At 46.1% G+C, this 11,989-nt stretch overlaps 1 protein-coding gene across 1 annotated transcript in view; it reads right to left on the bottom strand.

Moving 5' to 3' along the window:
- Nucleotides 1-5,725: 5,725 nt before the first annotated feature.
- Nucleotides 5,726-11,989, bottom strand: part of LOC144723482 (uncharacterized) — an 84,442-nt gene continuing 78,178 nt past the window's right edge. Inside the window, exon 17 of the mRNA XM_078602273.1 lies at nt 5,726-11,117. Coding sequence (XP_078458399.1) covers nt 10,036-11,117 — 1,082 coding nt within the window. The 3' untranslated portion in view covers nt 5,726-10,035. The remainder of the gene's footprint in view (nt 11,118-11,989) is intronic.

Raw genomic sequence — 11,989 nt, 5'->3', positions numbered from 1 at the left:
AGCGAATCGTCAACACCAAGTCACCGCTGTGGGATGTAAATGAACACGCGCTTAAATCAACAGCGCCCAACAATTAAAGGCGAGAGACTCCGTGGAGCGAGCCGCGTGCCCGTTATCCGCAGTGCGTGTGCCCCGTAAAACCCCTCCCCGCACGTCCCCCAAAGCGGAATAGATGATTCAGCCGAAATTTTCTCGCAACCAGCCATCATCCACCGATAAGTGAGATGTGATGTCCGGGCACCACACACAGCCTCATCCACCCCCTTCCACACTCCATCCACCGCCCATTGATCAACTATCTCGCCTCCTCCCCACCAGCACTACCTCTACCCAGCCGATCGACACCCAACCTATCACCCGCTCACTCACGAAAACGACCACCAATCACGAAATCAACAACGCTCACGAAATCAACGAAATCAACAACTGAACAAACTAATTACACATCTACCTAACCAGTCACACACCAACAACCAGCAAAGCCATCCATCAACCACGCACCCACGAAAGCACTCACCCAACCAAACAAACACCCACCCACACAATTAACCACACACCTACCCATCCACTCACCCAACCAACCAAACACCCACTCACACAACTAACCACACACCTACCCAGCCACTCACACAACTCACCACACACCTACCCAGCCACTCAGACAACCAACCCCTCATCAACCACCCCTTAGCATATCCACTCACAACCAACGAATCAGAACCCACACACCTAACCAAGCACGCTCCCAACTAACCTCCCGACCTCTAACTCGCTCAACAATCCACTCAACGACCTCCACCCACCCAAACGACGACTCACCGTCGATGCCAGGGTGTCGGCAAGCCTGCGGGTTCTTTAAGGACTGCTTCGTAACGTTGTTTATGAAGAGCCACCGTCTCGTATTCACGTGCATTGGGAGCTCTTGAAATATTGAGGTTTGTTTTTTGTTACAGAGTTCCAAACACATCGCTCTTCTTGTTATTTCTGTTGCCGGCCCTTGTGGTCGAAACAGGGACTCCTCTACTTACGAACACGTTCGGTTCTAGAGGTTTCTGTTCGTCAACTGATTTGTCCGTAAGTCCCAACGTTACTCCTGTCGATTCCAAACACGTTGTGCGGCGTGTACACTAAACACGGGTAATGTTTTTTTAAAGTTGTATCACCTTCTGCAGATGTAGATGCCGCTGGGTTCTTCATGGTCTGCAGACGTAGATGCCACCACCGCCATCTATTGCGCTGCAGTTGAACTTACGACTCTCGGTCCGAACGGGCGACTGTTACATACGGACTGGATTGTTCGTATCTCTGAAAGTTCGTAAGTCGAGTGTTCGTAAGTAGAGTAGTCCCTGTACACAACGAACCAACTAACCCACCCACCCAACCAGCAACCCCCTCCAGCCCCACACGGGGCGTGAGATAACCCAGCTGCTGGCCATTTCATTATTTCATTCGCACGACCCAAAGTAAACAAAAAACGGCACGGGTCTTCCTCGTCACGCCTATGCAAGTCTCTATTTGCACCAGGAATTGTCCTATTCTCTCCCTTCGGTGAAGGGTGTAAGATCGTTCAATTCAGGCCCTTTATATAATCAGGTGAGAGCCTATTTTCAGCTGTTCATCTTATTTCGGAAGGACGACTGATTCGCTAATTAAATTACAAGGAAGAATGCGATGCGCATCACGTGACGATGGTGATGATATTGCCAAATAATAACATGCATTGAGAAATATTAGCTTCAAGCTACAATGAATAATGCATACGAAACATTTGCAATAATGCGCTCGATTTACACAGGGAAGCCTCGTGCATTCTCAAGACTTGTTTTTCTTCAGGAGGTTCATACATTGGAATATTTGGCCAATTTCCACGAATGAGTATCTTGCACTCATGATACTGAAGGCGATACATTTAGGGAATACACATTCGATTTAACACGGCTGTTTATCTTACAATGATGGGCAATGACAGTTCATAATTGAGCGCTATAACTACACAATATTTGGCTTCATGCCAATAGTTATTTAGCCGTCACAGTGGGGGCAAGGCTGATATTGCCATGCCTTTCCCTGAAACAAGTGCCCAAAGTGGTGATATTTCCCTGCGTGTCACGGATCACTGAGCCAGGCAACACGCAATACCCCACCCGCCAGCCTACACATCGACACGCACATTACAGCGTTGTTTCAAGTGGGCCATTTGACTCGGAGAGGTTAAGCCTCCGGTGACTTTAGCCACGCCGTATCCTAATCCAATTACCACTTTGCAGCACGCAATACGTGGGTCATTCAAAACGGACAACATATCACCATGTAGCAATTCACCACGCATAGTGTGACATCTGAGGTGTCTGAAAATTAGCGGGTCACCATGAACGCTGGCCAATGATGCTGAATAAAGTCACAAAGTAAATGTTTTTTTTTTTAAAGCGGTCTATAGTGGGTTACCGTGATTCCTCAGTTGGGCGAAAGCCACTTGAAGGCCAACCCTAGCAGTGATGAATCACCACAGAGACGCTGGGACTTGATCTATAGATTGCAGCTGCAATCTCGGCTGCACGCTTAAACAAAAGGACCACTGGCCATGCCTAGCGGCGTGACTGGCCCAGTGCAAAAAAAAAAATCAGTGGTCGTGCAGGAAAAAAGTATAGAATGTTTAAATCACCCATGTCTGCTCCTCAAAATCCATGGAGCCCTCCCTTTGACACAACGCATTGTAGTGCCCTGCCATGCACACGCTCTTAATTACTGTGCCATGCACGCGAAAGGTCTCCACCTAAGAGTCATTAAAAATATGTTAGGGGTTTGTGCAGGCAGGGTATTAGAGAAAAAGATAGAGACACTCATAAGCTGTTAAAAAAGCATTATTAATCAGAGGAAGTTAATTTGTGTCCTTGTATTCATAAAGGCTCGTGGGATGTTTATAAGGTGGTTATAATGTGTTGTTTTGGTGAGCGAAAATTCACGCTTTTACAAAAACCGTTAATTGTCATTGTATTCATTTATGAAGTGTTGCTCCTTCAGAGACGTTCTTGCTTCAAAAAGTACTAATTGTGCTGGGTTCCGCAAAATCTGAATACCTTTTTTCTGCAGCTGCAATGCACATTCCCCCCGCATTAAATCTTAGTTTACTGCATTGCTCACAAACTACAGTCATTAAGATGCATTCCGCGAGGCAGCATCCACCGGCCACTGCACACTTGCAATAAGATTAATTGACGTAGAATGCAATGCAGCATTTATAAATGATAAAAAAAGACAATTCTAATCTGAATGCTAACAATGGACGAGACCACGTTTCCGAAAGACAGTCGTCATTTTAATGGTATTCATTGAACACGTTCACCAATGGTATTCATTGAAAACTACTATTGCTGTACATGTTACACCCCCAGTGTGATTAATAAAGGAAACAGCGTGCATTGCTCACGTAAATTGGATTGACCACATGCCACCTACGGTGTTTTTGATTAGAGGAACCTCAATTCAAAAGAGTTCACCGCTCCAGCTACTGCCGGATAAAGGTCTCACCGTGCCGTGTGCCATCCGTCATGGTCGTGCCATGCCATAATCCATCTCTACCCGTGCACATGAACTGATGGCACCACGATGGACGTCCTCTTGGGTACGCTCTTCTCTCCCCTGGGATGCCATTCTGTCTCCCAGTCTGATCCGTAATGTCTCTCGCTGCTAGAAGGCCATCAACCTTTCGAGCAATGTGTACCTTCCAAGTCCAATTACTTCCCCCAGCAATGAATGCATACGATGTCTCTAATTTGCATTTGTCCCCCGATAAATGTGCTCCTTTCTTCGCCTCTCCGTGTTGTCACGAGCTAATTGCGTCTCTCAATACCTCTTCGGTGGACCTTTCAGCTTCGGTTACATTCTCTATGTTAGATTCCATGAGTCTGATCCATGTCATTGCAGGTAAGATGCGCCGATTGAAAACTGGAATTTTCAGGCATATTTTTGTGCTGCTCTCCGTGACCAAGTCCATTATCGCTCTACCCTACTCTCGTCCGCCCCTATATTTCATCATTTCAATCGCGATTCGCTCATCACCCACGGTACACACTCTGCGCTCCATCCTCCTGACAAGACTGATTGTCCAGGTGGATATCGTCGAAGGAAGATCCGACGTCGCAAACAAAGTCCCGTCTTACTAAAGCGACGTTAGGCCACCTTGAAAAGCCATTTTGAGCGGCACAACAGATTGCCTTGTCGGGAAATTGCGACAAATGAGTTCTATTAAAGCGCCCGTGTGCCCTTTACTCCTGCTGATGTCTATTTTCAGTCACTGTTACAAACGATGTCACTATGCATACATTACTTGTTTTCAGTCGATACATTTGGAGGCGCTTAACATTTTTATTAATGCACATGCGCCTCTATGTCTTATCTGAGCCCAACAATCTCTTTCTGTTTTCCCCGAGATAAAATGCCATTCACGGCGTAGCTTTAAATAAGAATAACAATGACAAGCATTCCGTGATAACACAGACACGCCCATCTCAAAGGAACATCTTCAGGATATTTCCTCTATGCTAATTGCGTGACGGATTAACACACATTGCAGTAGACGTTTATCGTACTTAAATGACCAATGGGTCTTATTGACCGCGAATGCAAGGGTGTAAATGGCACGGCGGCTTTGAGTGCGCTGTGCAATGAACCTGTCAACTGGAGTTTTGATTGCTGGTCACGGCTAACATCAGTGGCCAGCGAGAGATCACATGGTCCAGGTCTGCACTTCCACCAACCTGCACGGATGATTGGGGTGAAGTATGGAACGGCCCCAAGACGAACACAGCCTTTTATCCAATAGTGGTTTGACAAAGGGCTTTTCGTTACATTCTTAGTATGCAGTACGCATAATTAAGTACTTGCATTTGATATTTTTCCGTGCCACACATCATTAGTGTAATAAAAATATTAAATCTTACATTTATGTTTGCTGATATTCTGCCATTCATGTGTCCATGACATCACCCTGAATGTGCCTGACCTCACAAACCGAGCCTGGATAATATTTGCACGGGAGACCGCTAGAGCTTGCCAGGTGCTGTGGCTCGCGAGGTGACTAGGAGATTGTGGTTGCTGAGTGTTCACATCTCGTATGTGTGAATTTTCTTTGGGTGTTTCGGTTTTCTTTAACTGACAAAAAAAAAACCTCAAGTCTCAAGAGGCTTTTCTAAATTAATGAGAATGGCATCGTCACTAATTATAGATGGCCGGGATGCTCAGCGGAAGAGCGAGCCGCTTGCAATCGGAGGATTGCGTGTTCAAATCCTGGGGTGGAGGTTGACACGGCCCATCATCGCTCCAAGGTAGATCAAATCGAGTACCACTTTTTAAGGAAGCCAACACTGATTGTTGTCCTCTGGGATCAATCCACATCCGCCCGCCTCAGAAATGTCCACCACTGCCTCAGGACCACAAACAGGAGGCGAGCACCACCTCGATGCTCATTGGAGCAGGAATTCCTTTCACCCGACCATCGCGTTCGGCCACTTATGTTGAACTTCCTTTGCACAGTACGCAGCCGACTGTGCTCATCGCAGCAGCGTTGATATTTGCCTCAAACTAGTACTTTGCCCGCTGTACATAGTTGAAGATGGATTTTAAACTGACCTAATTAAACATGTCAAAGTCAGGCAACATAGCTGAACCTCGTGGTTGGATTGAAGCAATATTAATTCACATCCGAATTAACCAAACTGCTCATTGCTGTTTGCGAGCCATTTTATTACACAAGATCAAGAGAATGGTCAGCCGACACCATGCACCAACAGCATATGAAGTTATGAACCATTTTTTTTTTACAATTTATTCTTGGACATATCTGATGTTGACAGTGTACAGCATGCCTTTCTTTCCGACAAAGGCGACAGTCCCTGCAGCGTTAATATTAAAACACGATCCTGCAGGTATGCACTGCTGCACATACACAATTCTCATTATTGCTTTTGACAACTTCCTCAATTGATTCCCCTCCGCTTGGTATAGAACTAATATGTAATGCTTACAGCTGTATGAAGGCAACGGCGGAAGTTCGATCGCCTTATTATTGAGTCTGGGCCGGCATCTGCGTTCAAACGGGCCAACACAACGAGAGTGCGGCTGTCTCATTAGTGCTGGCTGTTACATCACCGTGCAATGGAATTATGAAGGAAACGCATTGCCACAATAAATGCAACAGTAGTATTTACAACTCAGGCCAATGCAGATAACAAAGCTCCCTCAGTGCATTGCAGTTTCATCTAAACTAAGACTATTTTTTATGACCCGGTAAGGCCCACTGAGCTATGTAGCTCTTTTTCAGAAGTGACCTGGCCACAAATGACAGCTCAACAAAGTGGCTTATCGCGTGGACATTTACAGCAGCCAAATACTCTAAACGCGTTTCTAAATGTGGAGGAGGAAAAAACCAGAGGACGCGGAGAAAAATCCACGCGCAACCACGGGGAGAGAGATACGCAAACTCCAAATATACAACAGGCGTTAGGGTCGGGATTAAACCCACGACCTCCTGTATACCAGGCGAGGTAGTTAACACCTCACCACCGCGGCACCCAGTTCACCTTGACCCGACTGCCAGGGTCAACGCGACAGCAGTGACGGTGTGACGCAGGCCAACGGGCAAACGCGAACGGCGTTATGTTTTTTCTTGCCGTTGTCGTAAAATTCCCGCGATAATTCTGGCGTCACCGCCAAGTGGCGTTGCGATTGTCCTTGGCCCTCTCTCTTTTTTTTGTAAAGTCCACTCTGTAATGGAATACAATTTGTGGCATGAGAACATGTGGTAGGCAGTTTATTCCCCACGTCAGGTTCTCTGCTCTGCTTCACTAGGTTTGCTGTCCACCCCAAAAAAAATTTCATTGGTGGACGAGCGTTCACATGTGCAGCACCACAGGCTGGGACATTCTTCCGCTACACATCCGACAAATCAAATCAATTAACTGATTCAAACTGGCTCATAACTCCTTGGCCACTCCACCATCCCTCCTGTGAAGGTTCTCCTAAATCCGGAAAAATGTTGAGATTGTGATCTGGGGTAATGAGACCCAACGAATGTATTTATTTAAATACATTTTCTCTGTGATGATAATGTTCTTGTAATTCTTTCCTCGTTATTTACATATTCATTGTTTTTTAAGTAGTGGGGTTTTTTTTTGTATTATCGATGTAAGGGACTGGCGAATTGTTTTGCAGCGTTGTGGGATGTAATTGCATGAATGACGCTATTTAAAATTAACTTATTACGTAAATGCTCGCGAGCCACACCTAAACGATCCGTCCCAGAGTGCTAATTGGGCAAAGCAAGCAATGGCGGATGATTGCTTCCCTAAAACAAAAAGAAATAGGGCCCAATTATGTATTTGAACTGCACCTTCTCATCGTCAGGCTACAACCTCCACCTGACCATAATCTGTCGTACGTGTAAAGATATTAAATGATACCACAGACTTCAAACAGCTGCCTAGGTTCTGTTAAAAGTGACAGCGTACAAAAGAATTTACCCGAAAAGATCTTGTTTTATATTATACATGATTCTGTTATTATTGCACCATTTAGAGTAACGTATACAGATACCCCACAAATATTAAACTAGGAAAAACCAGCTGATAAGAAAATTCATTATTGCTTACATTTTTCATATGCTTCTTTCTAATTAAACATGATTATGTTCTGTTAATTTATGTTACACCAAAAAAAAAAACAACAGGTCGATTAAAAAAAAACAATTATGCAACCTAATATCTCTTGCACAACGTAGAAAACAGCGAACGAACGTACGCACAAACACACACAGACACCCGGCCCGGTGTGGTCGGCGCACGTATAGTGGTCATTTAAAAACGCGTTGGCTAACGTCACGCGAACGCTCTTTTGGCCGAACATAACCATAATTTATCTCCTTTGACAGACGGGGCGGTTCTTCGATCGTACATTACACAGCTGGGCTAATACATTATTTTTTTTCGCACAGCGTAATTGACGTGAATGTTTCAAGAAGTAATCATGCTGGCGAGGCGGTAGCGCAGCTGCACCGATTGAAACATTCGAGCACAACAATGGCGATGGGAAGGTTTGGCAACCTTCAAGCAGCGGGCCAGAAAGCAGGTGGCCACGTTGTTATCTGGAGCTGGTGAACAGCTTGTTGTCGCGATGGAAATGGCAAACGATGGTCACGTTTAAACTTCCGTCTCGCTTATTTACCGTTCAATTTGCTTGCAATTGGCTGCCACACCCTGTGCAGGACATTTTTGTGACTGACAAACGCCATTTAATACCACACACACACACACGCCATCCAACTGACGAGGCTGTGACATTTACCAGGACTTGCTCGCTCTAAAACTAAATTCCACTATCCCAGTGTTTTACTTGGAGCCTATTATTCAGAATCAGGCAAAATAAAAAAAAATCGCGCGCAGGTTAATCGCTGTGAACGAAATTGAGATTATTCTCTGTAAATAATAAAAAGTGACATTTGCTTTTCGCTGTGATTGAGCAAATTTGTGAGGGAGCTGTGTATTTTTCGTTAATGGACAAAAGCCGGATAATTTCAACCTCTTCTCTCCTTTTCTGCCTCATCTTGCATTGCTGTTTAAAAACAGAGGATAAGCGCCATTTGATTGGTAAATTGAGGTCTGCACTGGAGAAGACAAAACACAGTCCATGCGTTTGATAATCACCTGCCCTCACCTCTGCCAAAAAAAGCTGCTGCGTGTCGAACCATTTACGCGTCGTGCAGTGCAAAAAAAGAAAAAACCTGCCAATATATACCACGTGTGGAATCACGAATGAGGCTGCTTTTTCATTGTGTGAGCAGCGTTAACAAGAGCGTATGTTTAAGAAATAAATATAAAACCCGGCGCTCTCCGTGGGATTCTGCAATAAAGGGCCCTGTAAGAATGACAGCAAAATGCCAACAGCATTGGGTGCGTGGCGGTGGGGCGGTGCTATTGACTGTGACGCTTGGACGTCACAGAATGGAAGAGCTTTCGCGCTCACAGAATCACCGGCTTTCGGTCTGAGACATGTCAACCCGTTTGGAAACTGCTGCCAACAGCGAAGACATCGCTTCCTCCGCCTCACAACAGCCATCTCGCTTTCCCCACCGTGCACAACCGCGTGGGCCAGAGGTTCTGCGGAGAAGAAGTCGCTCAAATGATGCGCAACTCGTGTGGACACTCGAGGCGACACTGATGCGCGTGATGCCGCCGTCGTCACGTGACTTGGAATCAACCCCAAGTCATTTGCATAGTGCAACACTTAATTATGACGATCCAGGTAAACGCGTAAAGAAGCCACGCTGCTTTACGATGGAGCTTGGAGCACGATACAAGCTTACTGCAATTGCTGCGATTAAAGCCAGCAGCGGCAAATCATTTCATGAAAGGCAATTTGGTCCTTAGTATGTTGATGAACAGTCTTTGGTTTGTTTCTTAATTAATGTAAATAAGTTAAGAACGTGTTTGTATGTTTAAGATGTAGCAATTATCACTGGCATGTTGCTTTTTTGTTGCTTCGTTTACATATTGCTTCCTGATTGTGTAATAGTAGAAATGGGCATCTATATAATTTTGGCAAGACACCATTAAAGCATCTACAGTTGCGACCATTAATTTAAAGGAAACATACCACCACTCAAACTTTACAGAATTACACACCATACATGTAATGAAACTTATCGTTGCTAAATGTATTCCTTGCCCAAAAACGTGGGGTTTACTTTGATATTTTACATCTTAATATATTTGGCAGTTTATTTGTATAATGTTTTTTTTTGTCCCTCTCTGTAGGACTATTAAAAAAAACATCTAAAACAACCAGAACCTATAAAACAATAATGTGGAATTAAGTTCCAATATACAAAATCAATCCACTCATAGCAGGCATCTGCACCTCAGATTGGTACGGTTGGCTACGTACGGTGCGAAAGAACTTGAACATACATACATCCACCTGTACATTTTCGTTCACAACAACGGGCAGACAACATTTCCACGTCAAACCATCACGCCACCTTCCCTAGACGTGACTGGAAGTGCTCAATCTCTGGAACATATCCCTCAGCTGTTTGACGATGCCAATGCCCTCCCCGGCAGACAGTGCCCTGCTGCCTCCGAACGCGATGCCCCTCCGCTTGTTCCCATCGCGCTGCCACGCTGCCACTTCGGGGCCCAAGGCCCCTCCTTCACGGGGGCCCCACCTCTCCGCTGCTGGCTTAATCGAGATCTGCTTGTGCTCCCTCGTGGAGGCACCGGCTGGAGAAGCGTTCTCTTCTCCCTCGTCCTCGTCGTCGTCGTCGCCGTCGTCTTCGACGCCGCAGAGGAGGAGGGGGGTCCCGGGACGCTCCGCGGGGCTGCTGGTCGGGCGACCGCCGACGCAGGACGTGCCGTTGACGACGACCACGCCGGGACTGTCCTGCAGCGTCACGTCAGAGTCGAAGACGGGGATGTCGTCGGTGACGATGTAAGGGAAGTTTTTGCCGAGGTGAATCGCCGCCATGTCGGCGCCGTTATTCTCCGACTCTGGGTGCGCCCTGCTGCCGGAGGAGTTGCCCCCGCGGCTCCGTGATTCGTCTTTGGTCTCATCCGCAAGGCCCAAGTCCTCTCTCGTCCGCGGGAGACGCTTGCTCTCCGACCTCGGCTCACCCGTGCCTGTGGAGGCCGTGCCGGTCTCGGAGCTGATTCTTCTTATCTGCTGACACCCGTGTCTTTGGCCGTCCGAATGACGCTCCAGCGTTTTGGCTCGAGCGCCACCGCTGTCGCCGCCGCCACCGTCGCTCGTCAGCAGCCGCAGATAGCGACACCGTAGCTCCTTGACGGTCGGCCAGTTGATCCCCCCTTTGGGGGAGAAGTAACTCGGTTCCGGAAAGAACCTGTTCGTCACGTAGGTGGGAGACAAACATCTGGGCGAGTAGCTCGTGAAGGAGCCTGGAGACGGGGGAAGCGATGCCGTGCTCGATCTGTCCGACCCGGCCTGCTCTGCAGCGGCCGTTATCGACGTGTCGCTCAACACGCTTGACCTTTTGTTGACGCCGCTGTCCCGGACCTTGGGATAGACGACATTTTCGGCGCCGACTGCTTTATCAAAGCCCAGCTTGTTTTCTGAAGCGGACAATAAATAAATTGGGGGGGGGGGGGGGGGAAAGGAAGGACACACACACCACACGTGCTTTGTTACACATTTAAGGAAAGTCTTTTTTGCAGCACCGTGAACTCGGCAGCCTAAGTTTGGCTCCCGGGTATGGATAATAGCGGACACAACAACGATTAGCATGGTTGGCTACGTGCGGTGCGAAAGAAGATCAACATACACACGTACTATCTGTGGTGAGTGTTGTCTGAACTTGTCCTGGGCCCCCCTTCACCAACCCACACGAACTGGCATGGTGAAGTTTGGTTAAACAGCCGCCCATCACTGACATGGGGTGGGAAGGCCTTCATCCATGAGTAGATTAACCAATGCCTTAACGTTGTTATTATTAAGATTTTATACTATTCGGTAAAAGCAATCTGTCTTTGAAGATTAAAGGAAATATCTTGAAATATATTAACATGAGGTTATTATTTTGCAATTTACTATACATTAATTTGCCACCAAACGTTTCATAGGCATGAATAATTTTTCATAGCTCAGAAGTCACTGATAAATGAAAGAGTATGTTTTCAATTTCCTAGATTACCTGCACATGAACTATGGTTTAATATTTCAAACTCAGTCTCTTTGTAATCTCTTTCTCTGAAATATCGCTGGCCAAGGGTACCTTCATTATATTCATAAATGCATTTCATATTATGTTTAGTATCTGGTTGTAAATTAAGGATGGCATTCCTATTTTTCAGAAATAAATTTAAATAATGAGGCATAACCTCCAACATAAAAATCACGCAATATCCACACTATATTAAAAATACACATCAATATGCAAAGTACGGGGGCACGCTTATTCTAATTTTATGCACAAACCAGTCTGTAT

This window comes from Lampetra planeri, chromosome 18 (assembly GCF_965212315.1).
Source record: "Lampetra planeri chromosome 18, kcLamPlan1.2.h2, whole genome shotgun sequence".
Lineage (NCBI taxonomy): Eukaryota > Metazoa > Chordata > Hyperoartia > Petromyzontiformes > Petromyzontidae > Lampetra > Lampetra planeri.
Note: the sequence above shows the minus strand (reverse complement) of the source record. Positions and strands in the feature narration are given on the sequence as shown.